Source organism: Felis catus, chromosome B4, assembly GCF_018350175.1.
Source record: "Felis catus isolate Fca126 chromosome B4, F.catus_Fca126_mat1.0, whole genome shotgun sequence".
NCBI classification, from domain to species: Eukaryota; Metazoa; Chordata; class Mammalia; order Carnivora; family Felidae; genus Felis; species Felis catus.
In genome coordinates, this window is record NC_058374.1 from 58,828,003 (window position 1) to 58,854,999 (window position 26,997).

Sequence of the window (26,997 nt, forward strand, 5' to 3'; positions counted from 1 at the left end):
TAGAATGTAGCAAGAAAGACAATCAAAGGGATAGATCCCAATTAACATATTATCTGGATTAGTAGTTATATGACATAGTAAGTTAGACTGGGGGTAAGAAAAAAAAGATTTTTTAAGAAAAATTAAAATAATGTTTTTGCAAAAAGATTAACTTTTTTGTTGTAAACAAAGATAGCTTTCAACTTTATTAGTGTGTTTTTGGGCATATACTTAACGCTACTATTATGCTAAGGAAAAGATAGAGTGAAAATATAAAATTGTCAAATACTGGGAATAAGTTACCTAAAATTATTACTAATACACTTAATTTATGGTGAAGTTGATTTAAAGTATAGTTGTTACAAATTAGACTATAGATTCTTTCATTAGAATATTAATATCTTAAGAGCAGATATCATATCCTACTCTGTTATATTCTCAGCACTTATTACAGCCATTGGAATGGACAATAATCTCAACAAATAATTGAGAAATGAATAGAAAAGGTCTCTATGTAGTACTTTCCTTTCTTATTCCACTCTTTGGGCTAAATATCATAAATAAAATCCATCCCTGATTCTAAAATTTGAAGTAACTTCTTATAAATATGGGCTATGAAAATTATTTTTGCCAACTTGTAAGTAGCTCTTTGGCATTTTGGCCCTGGGAAGAGGATGCTGTTGATTTGCCTGACATGTTATTGCAGTTGGTGATGGTTCTATCTGAGCTCTTAAGGATGGAAAATAATTGAGTCAGCTAAGAGGAGAAGGGGAACCTAAGGAGAGCTCTGCATTCTTTTAAAAGCTATTGTTGAGAATCAGACACTGACTTCACCATTAGGTTTGCACAGAATTGTTGTACAATCTGGGCTTGTTTTAAACATTTTTTGTTCTCTCCAAAGAAAATCTGATGGTGGCTGATGCTTTGCTTCAGATGCAGCTGCCCATACCTATAAGAAAAATGGTTTGTTAATGACAAATGCCATTGCAGCTTCACATAGTTTTGTATATGTCAGGGGGTCATTGAAATGTGTCATTTTGAACAATGAGGTTTTAAAATATGACTGCATAATATATAATATCAGCTGTGTAAACCAAGCTACTGTACATGACTTAAAGGAAAGCACAAAAAAGAAAGGAAACCTTCCAGCATCAACTAATTACCTGTTCTCTAAGCAAACAATCTCTTTGCTTTTAAGGATTATGTTTGCTTAGTTTTGGGAACCTAAGTATTTCATTTTAATAGTGAAATCATAAAAACAAAAGGTATTGTACACTAAATTGAGGAAAGCAATGGAAATTGAATTACGGGTGTTAATTTACATCTAGGGATGGACAAAGTGGCACAAATAACCAACAACAACGAGAAACCACATTTTACGTAGAGATCAAATGATGAAGAAACAACTGGTGTTGAGCCAGTCTGGCTGGGTAGATAAGTTTTTCCTGTACAATTCTAGTTCAGAGCATCACAGCATTTATATCTGGCACTCACTGTTACTGTGCGATTGGCCTGCATTATGGTATTTGGAAGGAAGCGGTACAAAGAGACTGTTTGTCCATTCACATTTTGCTGGAGAATATGACCTCCAATCTCCAGTTCTTTGTCAAGGGAAGAGTTAATGAGCTTCACGAATAAACCCTTGACATTTACTTCAGCTATTTTAATGTCTCCAAGAGCACTGAAAAAATAAAACACAAAGATTATAAGGCGACTTTAGAGAAACGTGTCTTTAGCTCATTTTAAGGATTGAATAATATGCTTTGAAAGTACAACTTTCAAATAGCTGTATAGTCTGTTGGACACAGTCTATATAGAAATAGTGTATTTTATAACCTAAGACAAATGGCTTGATCTCTTGGTTCTGCTTGTTTATCTATGCAACAAAATTCTTTCACATAAAGTAATTAAAGAAAAGTTAGAAAGCACTTTAGGTGTCAAGGTATAAATGCCATAGGAAGATGTGTTTATCATTATTTACATTCCTTCTGTTCATCATAAAAGCACTGAGACATGAAACTACCATCTAAATGAAGAGGAAAGTTAAACCATTCAGATTATTTCAGATAAAGTTACTGTGAAGATGAATAGCAACTACATGCTTAAAAAGAATGATTGAAACTTAAAATGTTATACAAATATAAAATGGTAATTTTTCCCTGCAACATGCTGAAAGCCTAGTGTGTACCAGGGACCAGGCTAAACATCTGTATGTTAGCATTTCTTAGAGTGTGGGTCACATGAAATCCCATTTGTGGGTTATAGCCATCATTTTAAAAGTGAAATGCCAGTAATAATAACCAATAATTATTATGTGCTGGGTACTTTGTAAAGATTGTATCTATAACTGCAATTTCATATCCACAATTCCAAAATCCAAAAAATCCTAAAAAACCCCAAAGCTTAAAAAAATACGTTTGATATTGTGATGAGCACTGGGCATTTTATGGAAGTGATGAATCACTAAATTCTATACCTGAAACTAATACTGCACTGTATGTCCATTAGTTGGAATTTAAATAAAAACTTGACAAAAATATACATTTGAGGAAAAATCTGACCTGAATTCTTTCGGTGGCATAATCCGACCTGAAACTCTTGGGAGGCTATTAAGAGTCTTCATTTGTGGTTTGTGTGAATATTAATTATGTTTGGCTGTAGAAAAATTAATGTTTGATTTTGGATACTTTTCTAAGCCCTGATGGGATGTTATGTAATATGTGTTCTGGTCATCATATTACTTTCCTCAAATTCCCCAAATTCAGAATTTTGAAACACATTAAGTCCTCAGATATTTTGGGAAAGGCATTGTGAACTTTCAGATATTCATTTAATCCTCACAATAAGGCTACCCATTTCTTATTGAAGGTCATGGTAAACAATCTGAGGAACACTAATATTTCATGTAATTCTTCCAACAAGTACCAGTGAGACAAGTACTATTTAGTCCCATTTTACAGACAAGGGCATTTTACAGACATGTTTAGAGAGAGATTGCCGTGTCCAAGAGTACCCAATAAATGTTAGCATTAGCTCTTCTGTCTCACTCAACTAATGCATTCTCAAAGAGGTTTGATGCAAACATTCAAATTGTTTAAAGTCTATATAGCCTGGTGGTTGAGTACTGCTAGAAAACACACACACACGTATAAATTACTGCCACAGAATAAATTGGTCTTCAACCACAGGTGGGCCCTTAATGACTCTCTTAGTAACTGGCAGCAAGGTGTGTGTGTGTGTGTGTGTGTGTGTGTGTGTGTGTGTGTGTGTGTTTTAGCAAGTTGTGTTCTATACGAGCTAAACCAGCACGGTCCATTATTCCTCTAACAATGTACAAATCCCTGCCTCACATCTCCATCCTTACTCTCAGCAAATAATCTCACTAAGAAAACAGGGCCATTAGAGAGAAGTATGTTTTCCTGCTTTCCTCTTAGAAGCAGGTTCACCCATACCCACTTTACCTCTTCTCTGTTCCAGCCCATCTTGTTTCAGTGGAAGAGGGGCCTTTCTCCCATCTACAGTGAAACCCTCTGCTCACCACCTCCTCCCACTGCTTCAGCATCTCAATCCATTATTTTTCTTTTGTCCTTTGATACTAACCTCTCCTTCCACAGTGCCCCTTTTCCCCAAATGTATATGTATCCTCAAACCACCTCAAAGCCACCACCTTAAAAAAACAATCTTCCTTCATCTTCCACTTCATACTGCTATTACAATCAAGCTTTTGGAAAGACTATGTCAATAATTCTTCACCTCTTATTCACTCCTCGATCCACTACCATCTACTTCTGCCTTAGACCAAGATGACCAATATCCTCTTGGTTAGTAAACTGAGATAAATTGAGTGGTTACTTATTTTTTTTATTGATATATAATTGAAAAACATTATATTAGTTTCAAGTTTACAACATATTGATCTGATATTTGTATACATTGGAAAACGATTGCCACAATGAGTCTAGTTAACATCCACCACCATACAGAGTTACGTTGTTTCTTGTGAGAAAAAATTTTAAGATCCACTCTCTTAGCAACTGTCAAATATGTATTACAGTATATTTATTGAAGTATAATTGACATACAATATCCTATTAGTTTCAGGTGTACATCATAGTGATTCAATATTTTTACACATTACAAAATTATCCCCATGATAAGTCTAGTTACCATCTGTCACCTTACAAAGTTATTACAATATTATTGACTATATTTTTTATGCTGTACATTACATCAGCCTGGTTTATTTTATAACTCAAAGTTTGTATCTCTTAATCCCCTTCACCTATTTTACCTGGCCCCAAGCTCTCACAACTCCAGTAACCAACAGTCTGTTTTCACTATCTATGAGTCTGTTTCTGGTTTGTTTGTTTGTTTTGTTTTTTAGATTGCACAAATAAGTGAAGTCATATGATATTTGTATTTCTCTGTCTGACTTATTTCATTTAGAAGTATACCCTCTAGGTCCATTCATGTTGTTGCAAATGGTTTCATTCTTTTTTACAGCTGAGTAAGATTTCGATAGATAGATAGATAGATAGATAGATAGATATTCAACTATTGATGGACATTTAAGTTGCTTCTATTATCTTGGCTATTGTAAATGCTGCAATAAACATAGGAGTGCCATCTATCTATCTCTTCAGATTGCTTTCATTTGGGGGTATATACCCAGAAGTAGAATGGCTGGATCCTATGATATTAATTTTTTGAGGAACTTTAATACTGTTTTCCACTGTGGCTGTACCAACTTACATTCCCACCAACTCAGTCTTTGTCTTAATATCTCGGTGGTATTTGCCTCTGCCAGATATGGCCTCTTTTTTGGAACTCTTCTTGTTTACCCAAGTCGACTGTTTTCCTTCTTTCAGTCTGGTTGCTCCTTTTCAGTCTCTCTCTCCCTCCCTCTCTCTCTCTCTTTTCTTTTTGGTCTCTTTTTCAGATTTTTCCTCTTCACCCATCTCTCAGATATTGATCCCCAGGATTCTGTCTTTAACCCTCTTTTATTCTCATCACACTCCATATAGGTGATATCATCTATGAATAAGGCTTAAGTAAGCATTAATACACTGATGACTGCTAAATCTAAATTAGACTTTCCAGCTGAGCTTTCAACCCATAGAAACAATTGACCACAGACCCCGAAGGTGCCTCTAAATCAACATTCCCCAAATTGAACTCATCATTTGGGAAGAGTGGGAAACTTATTCTAGTTAATTATGTCATCATTCATTCTGTTGGCCATGCCTGGAATTTCCATTACTTTTGCACTCTTTTAACCTTGCCTTATCTGTGGCCAAATACTATTGATTCTATTCCTATATCTTTCTATATACATCCCTTTTTCTCCATCCCTATTGCTGCTATCTTCATTAGGCTCTCATCACCTTTGTATGATATTGTAATAGTGTCCTAACTGGTTTCTCCAGTATTGTACCCTCCTAACTAGTCTCCATTTTGCTTCCAGAGCAATCTTTGTTCAAGGATAAACCCTTCAGTATCTTACCATATACTTCCAGACAAAACACCAGCTTCATAGCATGGAAACGAGGCTGTACATAATTTCTTTTTCCCCCTACCGCCTAGCTTTGCTTAAACTGTAACCATGAAGTCTTAAAATTTACCACAAGACTTGTGATAACTCATGCCATTGCATGCTTTACTCACTGTCTTTGCAAGTGTTGGTAGTCACTCTTCTTATTCCCCACATCCCTACTAACACTTGAAAGTTTCAAATTTCTTAATATTTTCAATATCATGGGTACAAAATTTGTTTTCCCTGATTATAGAGAAGTTGAGTAAGCTATTTATTGGCCACACAGTTTTGTTCTGTGAATTCCCTGTTCATATTATTTTTTCCACTTCTATAAGGTTGTTTTACATTTTTATAATTGAGTTAATAGTATTTCTAAAATAGCATTTAAATATATACACATATTTTTGGAAGAAGAACTGTGCAGTAATAAAAGTATTATTCATGTAATTTTAAGTTCCTATATTGGTGATAATTTGTTATGGCAGCAATAGAAAACTAACATACACTTCTTATAAATTTTTAAATTGTGTGCTAGAAATGTTGCCAAAGTCTTCTGTTTTCTGTCTTCTGTTTTTCTAATGATAAACCACTACCAATCTTTTGTTTAAGTGTCTTTTTTTCTCTAAGATTTTCCTTATGTCTTCTGTTTTAGAAGTTTTTCTACAATGTAATCAGAGATTTGGGTTGTTATTTTTCTGCCTTTTATCTTTCTGGGAGTTGGCAGTGCTTCTTGCATCTGTGGCTTGATATCTTTCATTAGGTTGGGAAACTTCTATGTTGGATTTTGACCAATACTGTTTTGTCTTAATCTGTGTTTCCCCCCCTTAAGGGACTTCAGTTACAAGTAGTTCAAATGTCTGTTCTTCTAAAATTTGCAATTCAGCCTGGGTATTTTCTTCTGAGAATGCTTTAGTGTAATAATTCTCTCTTGTGTTGCATCAAATATATTGTTAAACCCAACTATTTCTGAAATAGTAATTTCTCTTATTGGAATTTTTACTTCTAGAATTTCTTTTTGATAATTTCATAAGAGAATAAGCTAATAAAATATTTATTTTGTCATTTAATTCCTTGAATATTTAGTCATTGTTATTTTAAAATCCCTGTCAGATAACCATAATATCTTTACTACCTAGGCCTGTTTTTTTTTAAGTTTTTTTTTAATGTTTATTTTTATTTTTGACAGAGGGAGAGAGACAGAGCATGAGCGGGGGCAGGGCAGAGAGAGAGGGAGACGCAGAATCTGAAGCAGGCTCCAGGCTCTGAGCTGTCAGCACAGAGCCTGACATGGGCTTGAACTCATAGACCATGAGATCATGACCTGAGCTGAAGTTGGACGCTCAACCACTGAGCCACCCAGGTGCCCCTACCTAGGCCTGTTTTTAATGTCCATTTTTAACCTTAGTTTTTGGTCAACTTTTGTCATTTTGTATGCCTTGTAAATTCTTACTATTGGGTGACCCTTTGAGGTTCCACCTGAAAGCCTGGGTTGTTTATCAATGGTCCTCCTTCTTGACAGGCCCTGAATCTCAATATTTATTCACCTAGTCTTATGAGACTGCCAATATATGATTAACTTCTCAGCTTCTTAGCTGCTGGTTTCAAATTAGCAACTGTTTTGAGGAGAAAATGGCTTAAAATGTCAGGCTATCACTCTGAGTTTCCTCTCCTAGAAGAGGAATTGTGAGAACAGAGAATGTAAACATCCATGAAATCTCAATATGCACTACCAAACTGCTTTAAAAATAGCGGTCTAATTTCATACTTCCATTGCATTATATGAGAATGGCTGTTTTGCAGAGGTTTACTTTTGAGTAATTTACATACCTGTTTTTTCTTTTGCATTACCATTATGGTTCTTACTAAATTGTTGGTATAACATTTTACTCTTCTTTGCCTAGAATTCCTCTATGTCATCCTCATCCTACTGTTACTGAATTCTCTGTGAGATACTTTAATTTCTTGACAAGATGCCTTTTTGTTTTTCAGACTTGTTTTTTTTGCATGGGAGATGAGCACTATTTTGAGTTTTGCTTTTAAACAGATAAGAACCTAGAATAGTTCCGTTATCCTTTTGTTATCATACACATAATGGAATATGCACAGTTGCTTTTCAAAAACCTTCCATTATTTACGTGAACTGTTTATTCATTGATCTTAAATTTTTATTTTATGCACATAAATAGAATAAATTAGCTTGTCTGAAGGAAAAAATAACTTCACCCATGTCAGGGCTAATCACTTCATTTCCCTGCCTTTTGATATTTGGCCAAAAGCTATAGGAAAATACTTCACACAGTACATAGAAATTCACAGAGGCAGGGCTGTTAAACTGCTATCACACAGCATTTACTAGTTATCTTTTTCTTTTTACAATAAGCCTTCCCACTTTTCTTTAGTAGAAAAGTGACTTCAGACCTCTGCTTATAAGTCATGATATGCTGAGAGTGTAAAATGTACCAATCATTCTTTCAGGAGTCTTGGCATGGGACTGATTAGTAAAGAGATTGAAGAAACATATGGCTATGTAACTTTTTAAAAAACAAACACTTTCCATTATTTAAGCCCTGATTTATCTAGTTCTTAGGTTCTTCTTGATAGCTTCATGCTACTTATCTACATTAAGGTTTCTACAACTCTAAAGTTTGCTAAAATTACCTTAGAGTGTCAGTTCTTCCAATAGACACCTACCTAACAATTCTCTGTACAGATTGGCACCTATGTTTATAGTTGTGGGAGGTTTGATGAAGGGGTACAGTATTTAAGACCTCATAAGGTTTTTTAAAATTTTTTTAAATGTTTATTTATTTTAGAGAGAGAGCACAAGCAGGGGAGGGGCAGAGAGAGAGAGAGAGAGAGGGAGACAGAACGGAAGCAGGCTCCAGACTCTGAGCTGTCAGCACATAGCCCAATGGTGGCTCAAACCCACAAACCATGAGATCATGACCTGAGCCGAAGTCGGCTGCTTAACCAACTGAGCCACCCAGGCGCCCCAAGACCTATACGTTTTTAGAAGACAAACTTAGGAAGACTCAGGGAGTTTGATTCAGCTCATTGCTATTACAAGAGAAAAGCCCTCAGATTTGTAACATTATAAGCTATTTTGGACAAAAACTATTCATGTAGTTATCATTATCTTGGTGAGACCCATCTTGGCCCACAGCTTCCTACCATCCTGATTCTAGATTTACAGAATGAACAACTGCCTAGGGAAGTGTAGAGAATGAGAATGAGTGGGAAGGTAGCCTTCTTAATGTAGTTTGGTCACTCCTGAGGCATCTAGAACTGACCTGGAAGTTAATATATGGTCTCAGAGGTAGAAAGAAAGATCATGCATAGCTAGTGAAAATTCTAATAATTTCTTCATTTTGTTTCTTGTTTGTCTACTATTTTTTCCTCCTGCTGGAATATATTAAACATCCTTAGAGATAATGAGTGGTAGCAGGAAATAAACAGCATATTTTACTGAAAACAATCAAATTGAGAAGAGGCTTCTGTTTCTAGCTGAGTTTCAGTAACAGAAATTGATTTGACTTCTCACCTGAAACAACTAAGAATCTAGGGGAAATTATATGAACTGATGTTTTCCAAGATATTGGACACTGTTCTCACAGACCGCGAGATCATGACCTGAGCTGAAGTCAGACGCTCAACCGACTGAGCCACCCAGGCGCCCCAACACTGGTTCTTTAAGAAGTTTAATAAAGCTGATAACTCTCAGACAAGATTGATCAGGAAAAAGGAAGGAGACACACCTGACCAGTATCAGCAATAAGAAATGTTACATCACTACAGATTCTATAGATACTAAAGTGGTAATAAGGAAATATCTTGAACAAGTTTATGAATATAAATCTGGCAACTTAGATGAAATGGACAAATTGCTTGAAAGACACAAACTATTCATGTTCTCTCAAGAAGATACAGATAACTGGAATATACTGATATCTATTTTAAAGAAATAGAATTTGTAGGTAAAAACCTTCCCACAGAGAAACTTCAGGCCCAGAATGCTTTGCTGATGAAGTCTATGAAATATTTAAGAAAAAATCAATCCTACAGGAACTCAGCTAGAAAATGAGAGTAGAATTATATCCTAACTCATTCTATGAGGCAAGTTTTACCCTGATGCCAAAGCAGACAAAGACATTCATTACAGAAGAAAACTACAGATCAATACTCTTTACAAACATAGATGTAAACATTTGAATCAAAATTTTAGCCAATCAAATTCAACAATATATTTAAAGGGTTAACATTATGATCAAATGAGATTTATTTTAAGAGCACAGGGTTGCTTTAACATTGAGAAAGAAAAACTATATGATCATCTCAGTAGATGCATAAAAAGCATTTGACAAAATGCTACTCCAACATTCATTCATAATATTCATTGCCACAATTAAACGTTCTGAATCATGATCCTGTTACTCCTTTGTCTGAAATTTTCCCATTGCTTCCCATGCCCATTGTGAAGATCAAATTCCTCAGCCTGGTATTCAAGGCTCACTGTGATCACTCCCCAAATCTGGCCCCTACAGCCCTGTTACACTAATTGATACACTGCTCAGTGGAGCAATGCTGTAAAATGCCTTATATCTCCTAGATCCTAGCTTTTTCTGCCTCCTTCAGTTTGTTTATGCTGTTCCTTTGCTCTAAGTAAGATAGTGGTTCGCAACCTTGGCTGTGTGCTAGAATTACTATGGAGTTTAAAAAAATACCATGCTCTATTCCAGCACTAGAACATCTGACTCAGAGTCTAGGGTAGGATCAGGACATTAAAAACTTCTCAGGTGATTCAATTGTGTAGGTAGGGTTGAGAACTAGTGATCTAGGATGTTCTCAAAGACTCCAAATTTGCATACCCCAAATTTACTTATCTTTCTAAGATAATTCTAAATGATAACTCCTTCACAAAGTCTTCCCAGATCATCCTTAGCTGGGAGAAAGTTCTCCTCTAAATGCCTTGATACATTATTTGCCTCTCTCTCAATCCTTACACCTGCAGCTCTTTTCTGATCTACCTGAGTGAAAGTTCTTAAAACCATATTCACAAGTCTTTTTTGAATTTTTGCCCCAAACAAGTCATCATTTTTAACATGGTAGATAGATACTGAATGAACAATTTGATGAAGTGTTTTTGGATGGTTGAAAGAACACTTAGGTGTTCACTACAGTTGAATGGTAATAGTGGGTGATTTTAGGAAATGTGACCTAAGGGGAAATGTTTCCTTTATGTCTGATCATCAAACCTGGCTAACAACTTCTTTTAGCCTTCTAACACCCTCTGTCAACATGTGTTTATTACTAATAATTCACAATTCAATCTGTTGTTAAGGAACAAGAAAATCAGGGTTAAGTAAATGTATAGATGAGTCTACTCTTTTATTTCAGTTCTAATATCAACTTTCATCCTGATAATTCTTTTTGCCAGATACCAACAACCATAAAAATGGATCAAGGAATAAGTCCACCTTTCTCCTTATATCTTGAACTCAAGAGACTAGTAGAAGAGAAAAAAGATACTAAATCCATCTGAATGATTTCCCAATAATAAAAAAATATAATTGACTTTATTTGTAGGGATTATGTAGTGCTATTTTCTCTGGCATCTTTGAAAAATCAGCATCCTTGTTTGGTTCCCTAGAAAGTTACATTGATTTCTTATCATTGTTCAGAACGTGAAACAGTTGTATTTCAACAAACTGTTTAGGGTTTTAGATGAAATCATGGATGTAACAACAGATTAGAAACAAAATTTTCTGGGGCGCCTGGGTGGCTCAGTCAGTTAAGCGTCTGACTTCGGCTCAGGTCATGATCTCATGGTTCAGGAGTTCCAGCCCTGCACTGGGCTTTGTGCTGACAGCTAAGAGCCTGAAGCCTGCTTTGGAGTCTGCGTTTCCCTCTCTCTCTCTGCCCCTCCCCTGCTTGTACTCTTTCTGTCTCTCAAAAATAAATAAACATTAAGAAAAAAGAAATAAAATTCTCTACTGATATAAAGTAGCTTCTATCCCAAGAGAAGATATTAAATAGTTCAAATAGAATATGTACCTGGATCTAGATTGGCCCACTTCTTCAAGAATCATGGAAAAGTGCTTCCGGGTGTTCTCTGCCTGGAATGAGCATGCAGCAAATTTCTTTGAATCACCAAACAAAGATAGGAAATAATCTTCTCCTTCCCCAGTTACAGCTGTCTCAGGAGCAAGGACTGACAGAGGCTGTTTCTTTGTCATTATGAAGCTGTTGACTCCTTTTAAAGAAATCAGTCAAAGAGGAAAGCAACAGAGAGAGAATTAAATAAAAAGGCATTAAAGGAACCCAAAGTTGCTATCTTTATTCTTTGCTTCTACAAAATTATATTCTTTATACATTTTACGGTCACTGTCAAAGTCAATGAGGATAATTAAAAGCTTTAAGCCAAAGTCTATAAAATAACTAGTGATTATTTTTAGTAACACATAATTTCTAGAGATTATTTCAATAATCTTAAATTATCAATAATATCACTGGCATAATGACTTTTACTCAACTGATTATTAAATACTAGAAGCATTATAAGCTTTCGTATGTACTAGAAGCATCATAAACTTTCCAGGAGGTAAAACATTTGAGTTTCTCAAATTTGGATATGTTATATATAAACACAACCTTATTTTATTTCATATTAGCCATCCTCCCCAAATTATTACCCATAAATTAAAACCTCAAATGAATTCTTCCTACCAACAATTAGTAATTGTGCCAGATAAAGACTTAAATTTCCTCTAATGAACTAAAATTCTTTATTAGAAAGATAAAGTAATGCTTAATCAGACTCTAGTATACTCTTGGAAATTTGTTTTTTTTTTTTAAATTATGGTTTTGCATGGAAAGAACCATGCTGAGTAAACCTAATCATGTGTCTGCAGAGAGAGTAACACTTCAGAGAGGGACCATGATGGAGTGGATAGAACAAAATATCTTGGATTTACACAGACCTGCAATTGTATCCAGGCTCTGCCACTTAGTAAGCCAGTGGATTTAAACTTTTTAATTCTCCATTTTCCTGAACACAAATTATACTACCTTGTGTAAGTCAATGTGAGGATTGAAGAAAATGTAGATAACTGTCTAGCACAGTGTCTAGTATTCAGCAAATATTCAGTAAGTGATAGCAATTATTGTAGTTCAGGGACTTTGGTTAATGTGACACTGGGTCCAAAATCATCAAAGGATTAAGGCAATCTAGAGTCTGCTTTATATTCTTGTGTCTTTAACAAAGCCAAAACAAGATGAAAGATGGAAAGGAGTAAACACGTAGTTCCTAAAAAGAATTCCTCAAAGTATTTTGTCTAGAAGCAATGTATGGAATTCAATTAGTTCATTTCCAGTCAAGTGAGTATTTACTTAATCATTAAATTTCTTTGGGGAAGGAGATTATACATTATCTTTGTATTCTAAAAAGAAAGAAGATGGATTAATTTTAGTGCCAGTTGTTATTTAATCTAGAAAGGAACCCAGGTATCTATCTATAGAAGTTGAATCTACGGTAACTGAAGGAGAAGAATACAGCTCAGCTCAAGTCTCATCTTGCAAGGGGAAACAACTATGTTTTGTTTTTCCCCCTAATACTAAGAGATTGCACAGTTTAATCCAAATATAGGACATACACCATGATGATACAGTGACAAAGAAGGAAAAATATTCCCTCCCTAGATGTAAAGTTGGTATTTTCACCTTTGAGTGTATGGATTTTGGTCACTGCTAAAGGTCAGTGTGATCTTAGGAGGTCTTTGTAAAAAATATATTTTAGGCATACAAACAATGAAGCATAGGTAATAATGGCATTAGGTGAAATCCCCAAATGAAATAGGAAAATATCAGAAACAAAATGAAACACAGATAAACAGCAGCCAGGCTTAACTGTCCACAGAATAATAGAGGAAAACAGAGGCATCAAGAGTCATGGGTGTGTTTGTGCTACCAGTTTGGAAACTTGTTGACTGGTAATTGAAATACAGACCCCAAATTTAACCTATTTAATGAGAAGGTGCTTGTAGATATATTCAGATTCACAACTAACTTTTATTTAGTACTTACTGTATGCTAGGTAATTTTCATAAATATTTTATTTAATTCTTAGGCCAGCCCTGTGAAGTTGACATTTTCATCCCTATTTTGCACTTGTGGGTAATGGAACTCAGGGATGTTAAATGCCCTTACCTAAAATCTCCCAGTGCAGGAAGTAGAAATATAGTTTAGAGCTACGTCCTCTGTTTCCAAGACCATGGTCTTTTCAGTAAACCTTGATAATTAATATACCCTCAAAGTTCCCTACACTTGGTTAAAAACAAACATCCTGTGGGTATTGCTAAAGTGCATTGTTTACATTGTTGGCAACTGTCAAAACCTGACTTTTTCCTATTATAGAACTGCTTCTGTTTTCTTCTCCTCCAAATTCATTATTGTTCTTTTTCTCTCCACCGTTTTGTTACCATTTATTTTGCTTCTTTCTGTTATCTGTCTTTTCCTTACATAAGCCATAAGTCTTCCAATGGCACAAATACACAAGACACCGCTTAGTCTTTCTGATAGTGTTCAGAGGAAGGGGAGTAAATGCTACACATTAGAATTTTCATCTAGCAATTCTAGAGCACCTCAGCCATCAGCCCATGAACATTATGACAATTCAAGATATTTTAATCATGGGGATGATACATCTGGCCACATACATTTATGTGACCTGAGTATGACTCCAGTGCTAAGATCAATGGTAAGGATAATCAAGTTACTCTGCATATGACATTAAGAGATTTGTGTTATTGGAGACAAATCATAACACATCACTCTGACTTCTAGGCACATAAAAAACCTATTGAACTGCATGCTTTAAAAAATAGTCTAAAATTTTTGATACATGTTTTACTTACCCAAGCTGTTTGCTGATTGGGAATGGCCCTCTATAGTAGTTTTAGTAGTGTTCTGCCCAGTTGTTGATACAGTTATCCCACTAAACTGAGGGCCAGACATATAGTAACTGAGAGGTGTGTCATAGGTTAATGACTGTGACAAAGGCAGTGTGGCATCTGAATCTGTTTGCGGAAAAAAATGTACTAAAGATCGCTGTGTCACTGGGTGACCATCATGTGTGTCTTCTCTTCTGTGCACATAAAATAGTATAATAAACAAAGTAAGAAAGTCAAAACGAATAGATACAAACATAAGAATCATGAACTATGATTATTACTCAGAGTTCTGCTTTTTAAAAGAATTATACATCTTGTACGCATAAGGACATATTACAGTTGTAGTTTTAACGATCTGAGTAAGATGCTTTAAGCCTCAAGACATGCTTTTATTTACTTTTTTACCTAAAAAGTAAATTGCGACTGTAGATGATTTTGAAAACGTACAAAAGTAGAAAGAAGAAAACAAAAGTCACCAAAATGCCACCAACCAAAAATTTTACAATTTAATTCCAGGCCTTTTAGTGTATTCTTTTTAACTCAAAATTGAGACTCTAGAAACCATTTATATCCCACTTTTATCACTTGTTACATAATATTTCCCTTTCAATTAGCTTAAAAAGCATGATTATAATACCTGTTTAATATATCATTGTTTACTAAACCGTTTTCTTTCAATTCCTGTTGCTTAACTAATTTTCTATTTCTAATTATAAAAATTCTAGAGTTAATGTCTACTTTCAAATATAGTCTGAAAATTAATTTCTATAAATGCAGAGCACGTGTGTACATGTGTGTGTACATGCGTGTGTGTGTGTGTGTGTGTGTGTGTGTGTGTTGAGGGGAATATAGAAAAGAGAGAGAAGAAAGACTTAATTTGCCAGTATTATTTTTATAAGTAAATCTTACTATGAACAAAGATTTTCCTTTCTTTCTTTTTTAAATGCATAAAGCATTTATTAACTAGTGTGCATTTAAACAAAGCCTCTAAACTACAACACAACTATTTTACAAGTAAAACAATATTCCCATGGCACGACTCATGAAAAGGTTTGTGACAAACTTTGTATGAGTCACATTGAGATTTAGTTACCTCAAAGCAATCTGTGTGTGTGTGTGTGTGTGTGTGTGTGTGTGTGTATGCATGTGTGTGTGTTTAATACTTGAATTATCAACAAAGTCCTGGGGTCCAAAATCCTTTAGATTTCTGAAAAACTTGGTAAATGGTCAGCTTATGCACCCCTTTACTGGGGGCCACTTATCTACCTCTGTTAGTCAAGAGCTAAGTATTTGCCTTCATGGATTGTCACTATTTTGATCTCTTTATTTTCCAGAGTTCCTATGAAGATATTTTAGCAAGTCTTCTGTTTTTTTGTTTGTTTTTTTTTGTTTGTTTGTTTTTTTCCAAATGTTTTCATAAGGGAACAAGGGCCTGAAGTTTCCTAATCCACCAAAGTGATATCAGTCTTAATCTCTTTGTTTACCAAGATATATTCATAATTTTGTTCTGCAATTTGTAAGTTCCTTCATCAGAAATATTGTATCTGGAGAGTTCTGTACTCAAAACCAGACTTCTCTAAATGTACCTCTCAGAAGGCACAGACATCCTAGTTATTTTTTTTAAATAATTAAATGGCATTGGCTTTGAAAATTGTACTACTAGCCCAATACATGTTAAGCTCGAGCATTTGCCATTTTGCTGACATCCTAAGCACTCATCTTTGTTATAAAAGCTCTAACCCATGAAAATATACTCTTGTCTATGATGTGGTGGGTAGTGGGAAGGAGACTATAGAGGTAAACTGTCAAATTAAAAATATTTTGTCTCTGTCCAACCTGAGACAGGATCATATGATATGATTTCTGCCTGATACTAGCTAGAATAAGCAGGAAAAGTACTTTTCTCTTTCAAAGTTCCTTACATCTATCTGGGTTTCATTAAAAACTGCCTATATCTTTTCAGCATGTTCATTTTATAAGCTTCAAAGTTTTTTTCTTCCTCCAGTAAAACAATAGCATTTTGGAATAATTTAATTCCACAGAAGATTCCTAATAAGCTTTTGCAAATGTTGTGATTAAAGAAATCTGGCCTAGGGCCACAAAGTATTCTTATTTTTGTAGTTGAATAAGAAATTTCTAATAGGTGCACATACTTTTGTAAGAGCTCCAACATTTCAGGAAGAGACACATGTCTAGACACATTATTTAAACCCTGTACTCCCTGACTTGTTAGACTCTTTTTGGAAGATAAGGGATTTGTCCTAGTGCTTAGTTAGCTTTGACTCTATTGTATGGAATATTCTAAGCTCTTTGTTAGTACTTTGTTACCTCTGGGATTGATTAGCACTAAACCAGAGGTAGTTATAAAAGTTCAATTCCCACATTTCAATGTTATTTTAAGGGGTACTACCTTGGTAATACTGACACCAATCATTTCTCAGATGACCTCAGATGACCATTTAAAAAATGGACTTGAACTGAACAGTAAACACAGGACACCTAGGTGCGAAATAACATTAGCTTTAAATTGGGTATATGCAGGGAGTTCCTGTCTGGCTCAGTCTGTAGAGCACAAGACTCTCAATCTCAGGATCGTGAGTTAAAGCCCCATATTGGACATGGAGCCTATTTAAAAAAAATTTAGGTATTTAAATTGGGTATATTCAATACTAGAGGCCATTAAAAAAAAACTGGAAAACCTATGCTAATCCTCTAATTGATAGAATGATTTAATTAGTAAAAACAGGGAGTTGTAGTTTTTTGCTTTTGTTTTTCTTTCTTTTTTTTTTTGGTGGTGGTGGGGTGAGTTGCAGTTTTTATTTCACATCCTCACAGGCATTTTCCAAACCAAAATTCTCTATCAATTCTTTGTCCCCAAGGTCAGTAAAGTAGTTCTAAAGAAATTATCTGCCAATTTCCTTAACACGCTAGATATAAGTTTTGGAGCCTCAACCATGACTCATATGATAGAGATCTGTACAGGTGAACTTTTGTATTACTCAAGGACTGTACTTTATAACACAGTGGTTGGGGAAATAGTTGTATGTTATAGTTAATTTTAGAAAATGTGTGGAATCAATTCTAGTTACAACTACTTCATAAGATATTTTGAAACAAGAGGCCAAGTACGCCCTCATTATCCTCTAAAACTCAGATCCTTCTCTCCTCTCACTTATGCCATTCTTACTGTGCTTGATTCTCCATTTTATCTTCCTGCTCATGGACTTCACTCTGCAGGGCCACTGAAGTTTTCTGACTGGCTTGCATGTCTTTCATCTTGGCTAGAAGAAAAGTCTCTTTTCTTTCCTGGGGAAAAAAAATCATGGTATTATGAATAAATATAGCTGAATTTGAAGGTAGACTTTATTTTCAAGTGACCTCACCAGTTAATCTAACTACCTCAAAGCATATGCCAGATTAAATAATTTCTTTCCCAAACTGGTGCCAGAGCCAGGCTTCTAATGTAAATATGTAAATATTGACATAGCCAATACTGGTATTGGCTAATGATATTATGCAAATCAAGGTGAAGGTGTGTAACATTCACTTGAAGCAGCTCAAGAGGCAGGGCGGCAACCCAGCAAGGCTACCTTTATGACTATAACTTTCACATCTGGCCAACACTGCATGTTAGAACACTGTGAGGTAATGTCTCCATAGTTACAAAGTTCCAGTCTCTGAGCAATTACTATATTGATGCTGCACCTGCTTTTCAATTTGCAGACAGTAAATAAGGTAACTTGCTTTTAGGAGAGCCATATCTCTCATCAGATAAATTTTGATACCAAAATATTCAATATCCTATTTTGGATATCTGAGAGTCAAGGCCTATATATAAATACTGGGAGCATTAGTTACTGTTTTTAATTGTTTTTTTTTAATTTATTTTGTTTTGGCAAATGTTCTTTGAACACACACAAATGGCCAAGCAGCAGGAACAGAAAACTTGTATACTTTTCAGGCAGAAAGAAACCTATTGGTAGAAATAGTGAAATCAAAGCCAGGAGGACCTAAATTCTTCTCCTAGTTATGCCAGCAGTATGGCTTAGAAGAAATCACTTAGTTCAGATTCCAACCTTGAATAAAAGATTCACACTTAATGCTTTATGATAATTATGACATAAGAATAAAATTAACACATAGGAAGGTGCATGACTGTACACAGTAATAAGGCAGATTAACAATGATGATTACTGGGTGAGTAGGTTCATTTAATAAATATTTAAATAAGCATCCACTCTGTACCAGGAACCAGATAGGCACTAACAATTCCTTCTTCAAGGAATAAAGATAAACATCTTCCAATTTAGATTAGAAAATAGCTTCCATCAGGGAATGATGAATAATAGTTAAATACAAAGGCCAACGAACAAAGTAACTGCTTTAATAAGTCAAAAGAAAAAGATTTCTTGGAGAACCTATGAAATAGTGGCATGGAGGATCCTAAACTTACCTCTTCACACAGATACTCCTAGATAGCAGCCACATCAGTGTAACTAACTCAGAAAATGACATGAAGACTGGCAGAATAGACTCTCCACAGTTAATTTTGGAAAGGAGGCCACATAAAAAAATGGTAGAAAGGGTGGAACCCCATTTGGGAGCCAAACTAACCTGTGAGACTAACCACAAATACCAGAGGGACACCACAAGCACAGAAAAGGAGGAGAACAGATTCCACACCAGGCACCCCAGACATATGGGGCCTGAACTGGGAAGATGAGTCCCCATAACGTTTGGCTTTGAAAATCAGAAATTCTTAACTTTGAGTTTTCACAATCACTGGGTTTTAACACTGGGAACTTTAAAAATCAGTGGGCTCAGCTCCAGGAGAGCCAGAAGGTGACAGGAAACAGTTGCCACCCTTAACAAAACAGCACACAACTTTGACAAGATACAGCATAGAAACAGCAGTTTGAAAAGCACCTGGGGTACACCAGGAAGATTTATTTACTAATGTCAGAATGTGTGCTAGAGGAACAGGAATCTTTAAGAAATTTCTCCAAGAACAAAAGAGCTGGCAGGCACCATTATCTCCATCTATCCCCAGCATGGATAGCCAGACATCTGTGGGAACCAGCATGAACACTTGGTACCTAGCTTAGGTTTCATCCTCCAAGAAGATGAGCACTTACCTTGATAACACTTATGTGCCCTGCCTCCACATTCTCTTGAAGACTGCCCCATCCAACCTGCCTTAATCCTTCCAAAGTCATGTCTGATGCAGCGCCTTCTACAAGCAGCCCTGACAGTGGCCAGCACCACTCCAAAATGACTCTTGCTCTGGTGAGAGGGAAAGATAATCACACAGGTCAGTTCCACTGCAGCCTTAGCAGTGGGCTGGGGGAAAACATCTGATCTAACTGCTGGCCCTGCCCACTGACAAAAACTTCACAGGGGGCAGAACAAAGAGAAAGCCCTGTAGTTGGGGGGGCCACTGCAAACAGACAGACTGAGGGCAGACATCTGGTCTGATAGGTTTCACTCACCAAAAAAAGCCACTCAGGAGACAATGCAGGGATAGCAGCCTGCAGGTAAGCACAACTACAGTTCTGGATAACAGGTTGAGGGCAAGCGACTGGTCTGACCCAACTACACGCACAAAGTGGTCCCAGACTATCCTCATAATAGCACAGAGACCAAACCCTGCCCACAACAAAGATGACCACCTAGCCGACTGGAGTGAAGGAAAATGTGGCTCAACCACAACAGTAGTGTGCATGCAACACACATAGGAGACATCTCTGAAGTGCCAGGTTCTGATGAACAAGGGACATTGCACTACAGGGCACTATAGGACCTCTTCTTCATAAGTCCATTACTTTCAAGAGATATAATTGACTTTCCTAATACATAGAAACAAACATATTTAGACAAAATGAGACAGAGGGATATATCCCAAATGATCAGGACAAAATCATAACAAAATGATTTGGAGATGAGAAATATGCCTCATAGAAATTCAAAGGAATGGTCATAAAGACACTAACTGGATGCAAAAAAAGAGTGGAGTGGAGGATCTCAGTGAAACCTTCAACAAAAAGACAGAAAATATAAAAAAGGACCAATCAGAGATAGAGAACTAAATTACTGAAATTAAAAAATACACTGGAAGGAATCAACAGTAGATAAGAGAAAGCAGAAAAATGGATCAGTGTGCTGGAAGACAGAATAATGAAAAGCAAAGAAAGTGAACAACAAAAAGAAAAAAAAAGTATAGTAAAAAATGAGAATATTTCAAGGAAACTCAGTGACATTATCAAGCACAATAACACTGATATTATAGGTATCCCAAAAAAAGAAGACAGAGAAAGGGGAGGGGCAGATAATTTATTTGAAGAAATAATAGGTTAAAACTTCCCTAATCTGAGGAAGGAAATAGACATCCAGATCTAGGAGGAACAGAGAGCCCCCAACAAAATCAATGCAAAGAGGTCCACACCAAGACACATAATAATTATAATGGCAAAAAGTAATGGCAAAGAAATAATCCTAAAGCACCACGAGAGAAGAAAACAGTTACATACAAGGGAAACCCCATAAAGCTATCTGCTGATTTTTCAGCAGAAACTGTACGCCAAAAGAGAGTGGCATGATATATTCAAAATGCTGAAAGAAAAAAACCTGTAACCCAGAATACTCTATCCAACAATGCTATCCTTCAGAACAGAAGGAGAAATAAAATAGTTTCCTAGACTATTTAAATTTAAATTTAATTATAGAACCCCTATAAAATTTAAAGGGGTTCATCACTATATCAGCCTTACAAAAAATGTTAAAGGGAATTTTTGACTGGAAAGAAAATGGCCATAATCAAGAATAAAAAAGTTACAAAATGAAAAGGTTTCACGGGTATACACAAACATAATAAGTAGTAGATTAATTACTTATAAAGCCAATGTAGCTAAATCAAAAAGGCAGTAAAATCATATATATAAAAAATCAGTTAAAGGATAAGCAAAATAAAAGGATGTAAAGTATGACATTATATACATAAAACGTGGGAGGGGACAGTAAAAATTCAGTGCTTTTAGAATGGGTTCAAACTTAAATGACCATCATCCTAAAATAGACTGCCATATGCATAGGATCTTATATATCAACCTAATGATAATCACAAATAGAAAACTGTAAGAGATATGCAAAGAATAAAGGGGAAGGATTCCAAGTATATCACTAAAGAAAACAAACCAAAAGGGAAGAGAGCAAGAGAGGAAAGGGAGAAGAACTACAAAACAAACAAACAAACAAAAAACCATAAAACCATAAAACAAGTAACAAAATGGCAATAACTACATACCTATCAATAATTACTTTGAATGTAAATGGATTAAATGCTCATATCAAAACATGGGATGACCAAATGGATAAAAAAGCAAGACCATCTATATGCTGCTTTTAAGAGACTCACTTCTTTTTTTTTAATTTATTTATTTAAATTCAAGTTAATTAACATACAGTGAAGTATTTGTGTCAGGAGTACAGCACAGTGATTCATCTCTTACATATAATACCCAAGTGCTCATCTCAATTAATGCCTTCCTTAATGTCTGTCACCCATTTAGCCCATCCCCCCAACCACCTCCCCTCCAGAAACCTTCAGTTTGTTCTCTGTATTTAAGAGTCTCTTATGGTTTGCCTCCCTCTCTGTTTTTATCTTACATTTTTTTCCCTTTCCCTATGTTCATCTAGTTTGTTTCTTAAATTCCACATATGAATGAAATCATATGATATTTGTCTTTCTCTGACTTATTTGCTTGGCATAATACACTCTAGTTCCATCCACATTGTTGCAAATGGCAAGATTTCATTCATTCTGATTGCTGAGTAATATTACGTTGTGTGTGTATATATATATATATGTATATATATCTCATATCTTTTTTATCCATTTATCAGTCAATACACATACAAAAATGCTGTCTTGAAGGGGCACAGGCATCCCACTGTTTATAGCAGCACTATCAACAATAGCCAAATTACGGAAAGAGACTCACTTCTAGCCTAAAGATGCAAGCAGGCTGAAAGTGAAGGGATGGAAAAAGCATTATCATTCAAATAGAAGTGAAAAGAAAGCCTGGGTAAAAATAGTTATATTGGACAAAACAGACTTTAAAATAAAGATTGTAACAACAAAGAAGGATACTATTTAATGATAAAGAGAACAATCCAACACGAAGATAAAGCAATTGTAAATATTTATGCACCCAACATGGAGCCCCCAATTACATAAAGCACCTATTAACAGACATAAAGGAAGTGATCTATAGTAATACAATAATAGTAAAGGACTTTAACATCCACTTAAATTGATGGATATATCATCTAGACAGAAAAATCAACAAAGAAACTGTGGCTTTGAATGACACACTGGACCAGATGGCTCTAACAGATACATTCAGAACATTCCATCCAAAAATAGCATAATAAACATTTCTTTTTTCAAATGAACATGGAATATTCTTCAGAACACATGTTGGGTCACAAAACAAGTCTCAAAAATTCAAAAAGATTGATATATCATGAATCTTTTCTGATCATAATGGTATGAAATTAGAAATCTATCACACACATACAAATCTGGAAGAACACAAATACATGGAAGCTAAACAACATGGTACTAAACAATGAATGAAGATATATGCACCCTCTTGTTTACTACAGCATTATTTACAGTAGCCAAGTTATGGGAACAACCCAAGTTCCATCAATAGATGAATGGGTAAAGAGGAGGTGGTATATACACAATGGAATATTACTCAGCCATAAAAATAGTGAACTCTTACAATATACAACAACATGGATGGATCTTGAGGATACAATGCTAAGTAAAATAAGTCAGAGAAAGACAAGTACCATATGATTTTACTCATATGTGTAATTTAAGAAAAAAAAACAAAAAAGGGAAAAACAAAAAAAAAGATTCTTAAATATAGAGAACAAACCGGTGGTTGTCAGAGGACAGGTGGGTGGAGGGATGGGTGAAATAGGTGAAGGGGATTAAGAGTGCACTTATCATGATGAGCACTGAGTACTGTATGGAATTGTTGAATCACTATATTGTACACCTAAAATTAATATAACACTGTATATTAATTATAATTGAATTTAAAAAATGAGTAAAAAAAGAAATGACAAGAAATATACTACTTGAAGTTATAGTGAAGCAAGTAAGCTAGAGGAGGGTAAACATTTGACTGTATTTTCTCTGTCTTGGAGATGAAGCATAATTCCTTATTAGGGTTGTGGGCCAATTATGTAAACATAGCATAAAGAGATTTATAAATTTATACTTATTCTTAGGAAATAAGTAAAAATGAATTTATTATTTCTTACCACTATCCCAGTTTCCCTGATTCTACCTGACTGGTTTCTTAGTTGTTAAAATTTTCTGTACTTGAACTACATATATTACCATGAAGTCATTATGATCTCACTTGTTTTATCAGAGAACCTATTCACATTCTGCAACATAGTTTGGAGAAACAAAATTTCATCAACTGAGAAAAATTTTGAAAAGCTTTAAGTTTGCGAATGTTCCACTAGTCATTCCCCATACAGGATCTTTCTTATTTATTTTCCCAAAGTTATAGCATATATGCAACTAAAACTAAGCTCAAACTAAGTAAGTGGTTTTCAACAGGGTATGAAGTGAACCATGGAGGGCATTTTGCAAATGTGAAAGAACAGTGACAGTAGTCATAAAGATTGGTGGGGATACGAGCCAGAGACTTTCTTAAATATTGCAAATAATTTTCCCACATACTACATAATTTTCCAGACAAAGATGAAAACTAGTTTATAATTATCTGAGTGCAAAGCCCAATTCCATATTACCTATAAATACAAAATATTTTTGCAAACTTTAAATATATACTAAAATCTCCACGAAGTAACTATTTGTTTACATTGAGGAAGAGTGTATTGGTTTGTTCAGAACTTTTCAAAGAGTTGTTTGTCAGTTTAGAAAAATTACACCATCAATGCTAATACCACATGGTGTATTCATGTGATTTATATAATGTACCTGAAAATACATAATAACGGTAGAAAAAATAATAGCTATAACAACAACAAAATCAACGTGATATTTAATAATATTAAGGAATAAAAGTTAAATATTTTAGGTGTGTTTGGCATTATGATTGTATTCGTTAAGAATAATCCTTACTGTTTAGAAATACATACTGAAGCTTTTTACATAAAGTTATATGATGTCTAGATTTGCTTCAAAATAATACAGATCATAAGAAGTGAATGGAGATGGAGATGAAAAAGATGGGCATGATTTGTAACTGTTGAAGCTCAATAATGAATACAAGGAGGTTTGTTATACATTATGTCTATTTCTTCTTTAAATGTTTGGATTTTTCTAGAGTAAAAAGGCTAGAACACACGTTTCATTTTGGGATCTGTAGACTTTAAACATTGATGGTATCATCATCATGGCTGTCTCTAGCTCAGGAAGGATAGGGTCAAGCAAGAGCTGAAGGGGAAAAGCAGAAGCACCTACTGTTTATGAAGTACAATAGTCTTTACACAGATCCTTTCATCACAGCTCTGGAAGATAGGAATTGCTCCCTTTTCTCAAATGAGGGGGTAGAAGTTCAGAGAGATGAATACCTCTTCCAAGGTTATACCACCAATAGATGGCAGAGCCAGAATATGGTCTCACATTTATTTGTTACAGACTCCTTCACTGTACCCCGTTTCTCTGCTGTAATTCTTAATCCAAAATCTTCCTAACTCCTTCCATGGTAACTGCCTGACCACTTACTCCTGAACCAGCTCTTCCCTGGTTTCTCTCTGCTTTGATCTCCAATGACTCTCTCCCCTGGCTTCCAGAACCTGTGTCAATTCTCTCTTTGGTCTTATCCTTTGTTGGAAAACTGCTAGAATTTTGCATGAGAAATTGAAGTACTCCCCATGAGACAGATATAGGGTAAAACAGGATAATGAAAACTTTTTTTTTATTTTGTGAGCTTTTACCTTAATTAAGAAAAATTAAAAGAGGCAAAATACCATATTCAGCAATTTTAAAAAACCAGGGAAACATTACATGCACATAATTTTTTAAAAGCTGAAAAACACAAAGAACTGGCTTTATGCATTCTAGTCCTCTGTTTCCACATATGGAGAACATTTACACAGTAGGGGATTTTATTAAATTGGTAATATAAATAAAATGTCTTGTGTGAATGCAGACTGTATATATAAAGAGAATTTCCATCCCCTCTCAGGCCATGGGTGGGAATATTCATATGCAGTAATATGCAGTTGAGGATTACAATTTAAAACATGACATATTTCACTAGCTAAGATTCAAGAGTTCGTATATATAGGAATACAGTTTCACATTTGCACCTACATAAATATAGTATAAATTCCTATTGCAAAGCATCTTCCTAGTGTAAAAATGAACTAGGTTGATTCATCTCCTTCCCAAGATCCACATATAAGTAACAGAGCTGCAAACATAGATACTATTATTTTACCTTGCAGTCAGGGTCATGTTAAGATCCTACTGGAGATGTTCACAGAAAGGATAAAGAACCATTTGGGGGAGGTTCCAGTTTCAGATAGTTTGTCCAAATACCTTCACGAGTCTTTCCTGTCACAGAATTCTATTCAGAAACAACACTAAGATCTTAGATCTGCCTATGTGGTGTTAAGTATCAAGCAATGGTTTCAACCCTCAGACATTCCTATCAGTTTTAGCACTGGCTCATAAATAACTGCATAGTTATTTCACACATAGGGTACATGTATTTTAGGTTTAGTCTTTATCCATCAATAGTTTCTATCCATTTTCTTTAGAGGAATATAATGCTTATTATTCTAAGACAGGTTATCTCAGACTTGTTTAGGGGGCAGAGACCCAGATCACATTCTTATTTGCAGAGCACCATGTTCTTTGCAAAATATTAAAAAAATATAAATCAATATTTTTATTTCATCTACACATTATTCTAATATATTTTTACTAGCAAAAAGAAATCCATCGTATATTATTTGTATAACATACAACCTCACAACCACCAGCTTACACATCTTAAAACATCCAACAAACTGTTGAACCAAGAACAAATGGTTGGTTTTGAGTTTTTCGATCAATATGAATTTGCAATTTCATTTTCTTCTGTCATCTATTGGCAAACTTTAGCAGAAAAGTGGTATCTGGAACCAAAGACTTGTAAAAAATCATTGGAAAACAATTTGAATTGAATAAATGTTATCCATTAACTTTTTTTTCCCCTCTGCAAGCAGGGTAAAGGCAATCATTATTCAATATTACAGTCAAATGCTCTCTCTCTACAGCTTATGGAACACTCGTATCCCATAGGAACACTGTGTGATAAGCACCGGATTAAAAGAGTACAAAAGAGAGTTATTAGAAGCCTGAATATAAACCCTTCCAGGGGCCTCAGGCAAAAATACGTCTAAATGGAGCCCAGCCAAGCTCAAAGTGGAAGCACACCCAGGCAAAGGGCACCTCCTTCTCTTCCTCTGCACATATAACAAATTTGATCTGTGGTACCT

The 26,997-nt window shown here is 35.1% G+C and overlaps 1 protein-coding gene across 29 annotated transcripts in view; it reads right to left on the reverse strand.

Annotated features, from left to right (window-relative positions):
* Positions 1-26,997, reverse strand: part of LMNTD1 (lamin tail domain containing 1) — a 533,991-nt gene that overhangs the window by 107,387 nt on the left and 399,607 nt on the right. For 20 of the 29 annotated variants that reach the window (XM_045061565.1, XM_023256865.2, XM_045061574.1 and 17 more), the window contains 5 exons: positions 17,645-17,763; positions 14,422-14,651; positions 11,564-11,762; positions 1,474-1,660; positions 809-928 (listed from right to left, as the gene is read on the reverse strand). In XM_045061565.1, coding sequence (XP_044917500.1) covers positions 809-928; positions 1,474-1,660; positions 11,564-11,762; positions 14,422-14,651; positions 17,645-17,763 — 855 coding nt within the window. Of the gene's footprint in view, positions 1-808; positions 929-1,473; positions 1,661-11,563; positions 11,763-14,421; positions 14,652-17,644; positions 17,764-17,856; positions 18,076-19,592; positions 19,840-26,997 lie in introns of those variants that run through there. The other 9 variants (XM_045061576.1, XM_045061575.1, XM_045061577.1 and 6 more) reach the window with 6 other exon arrangements.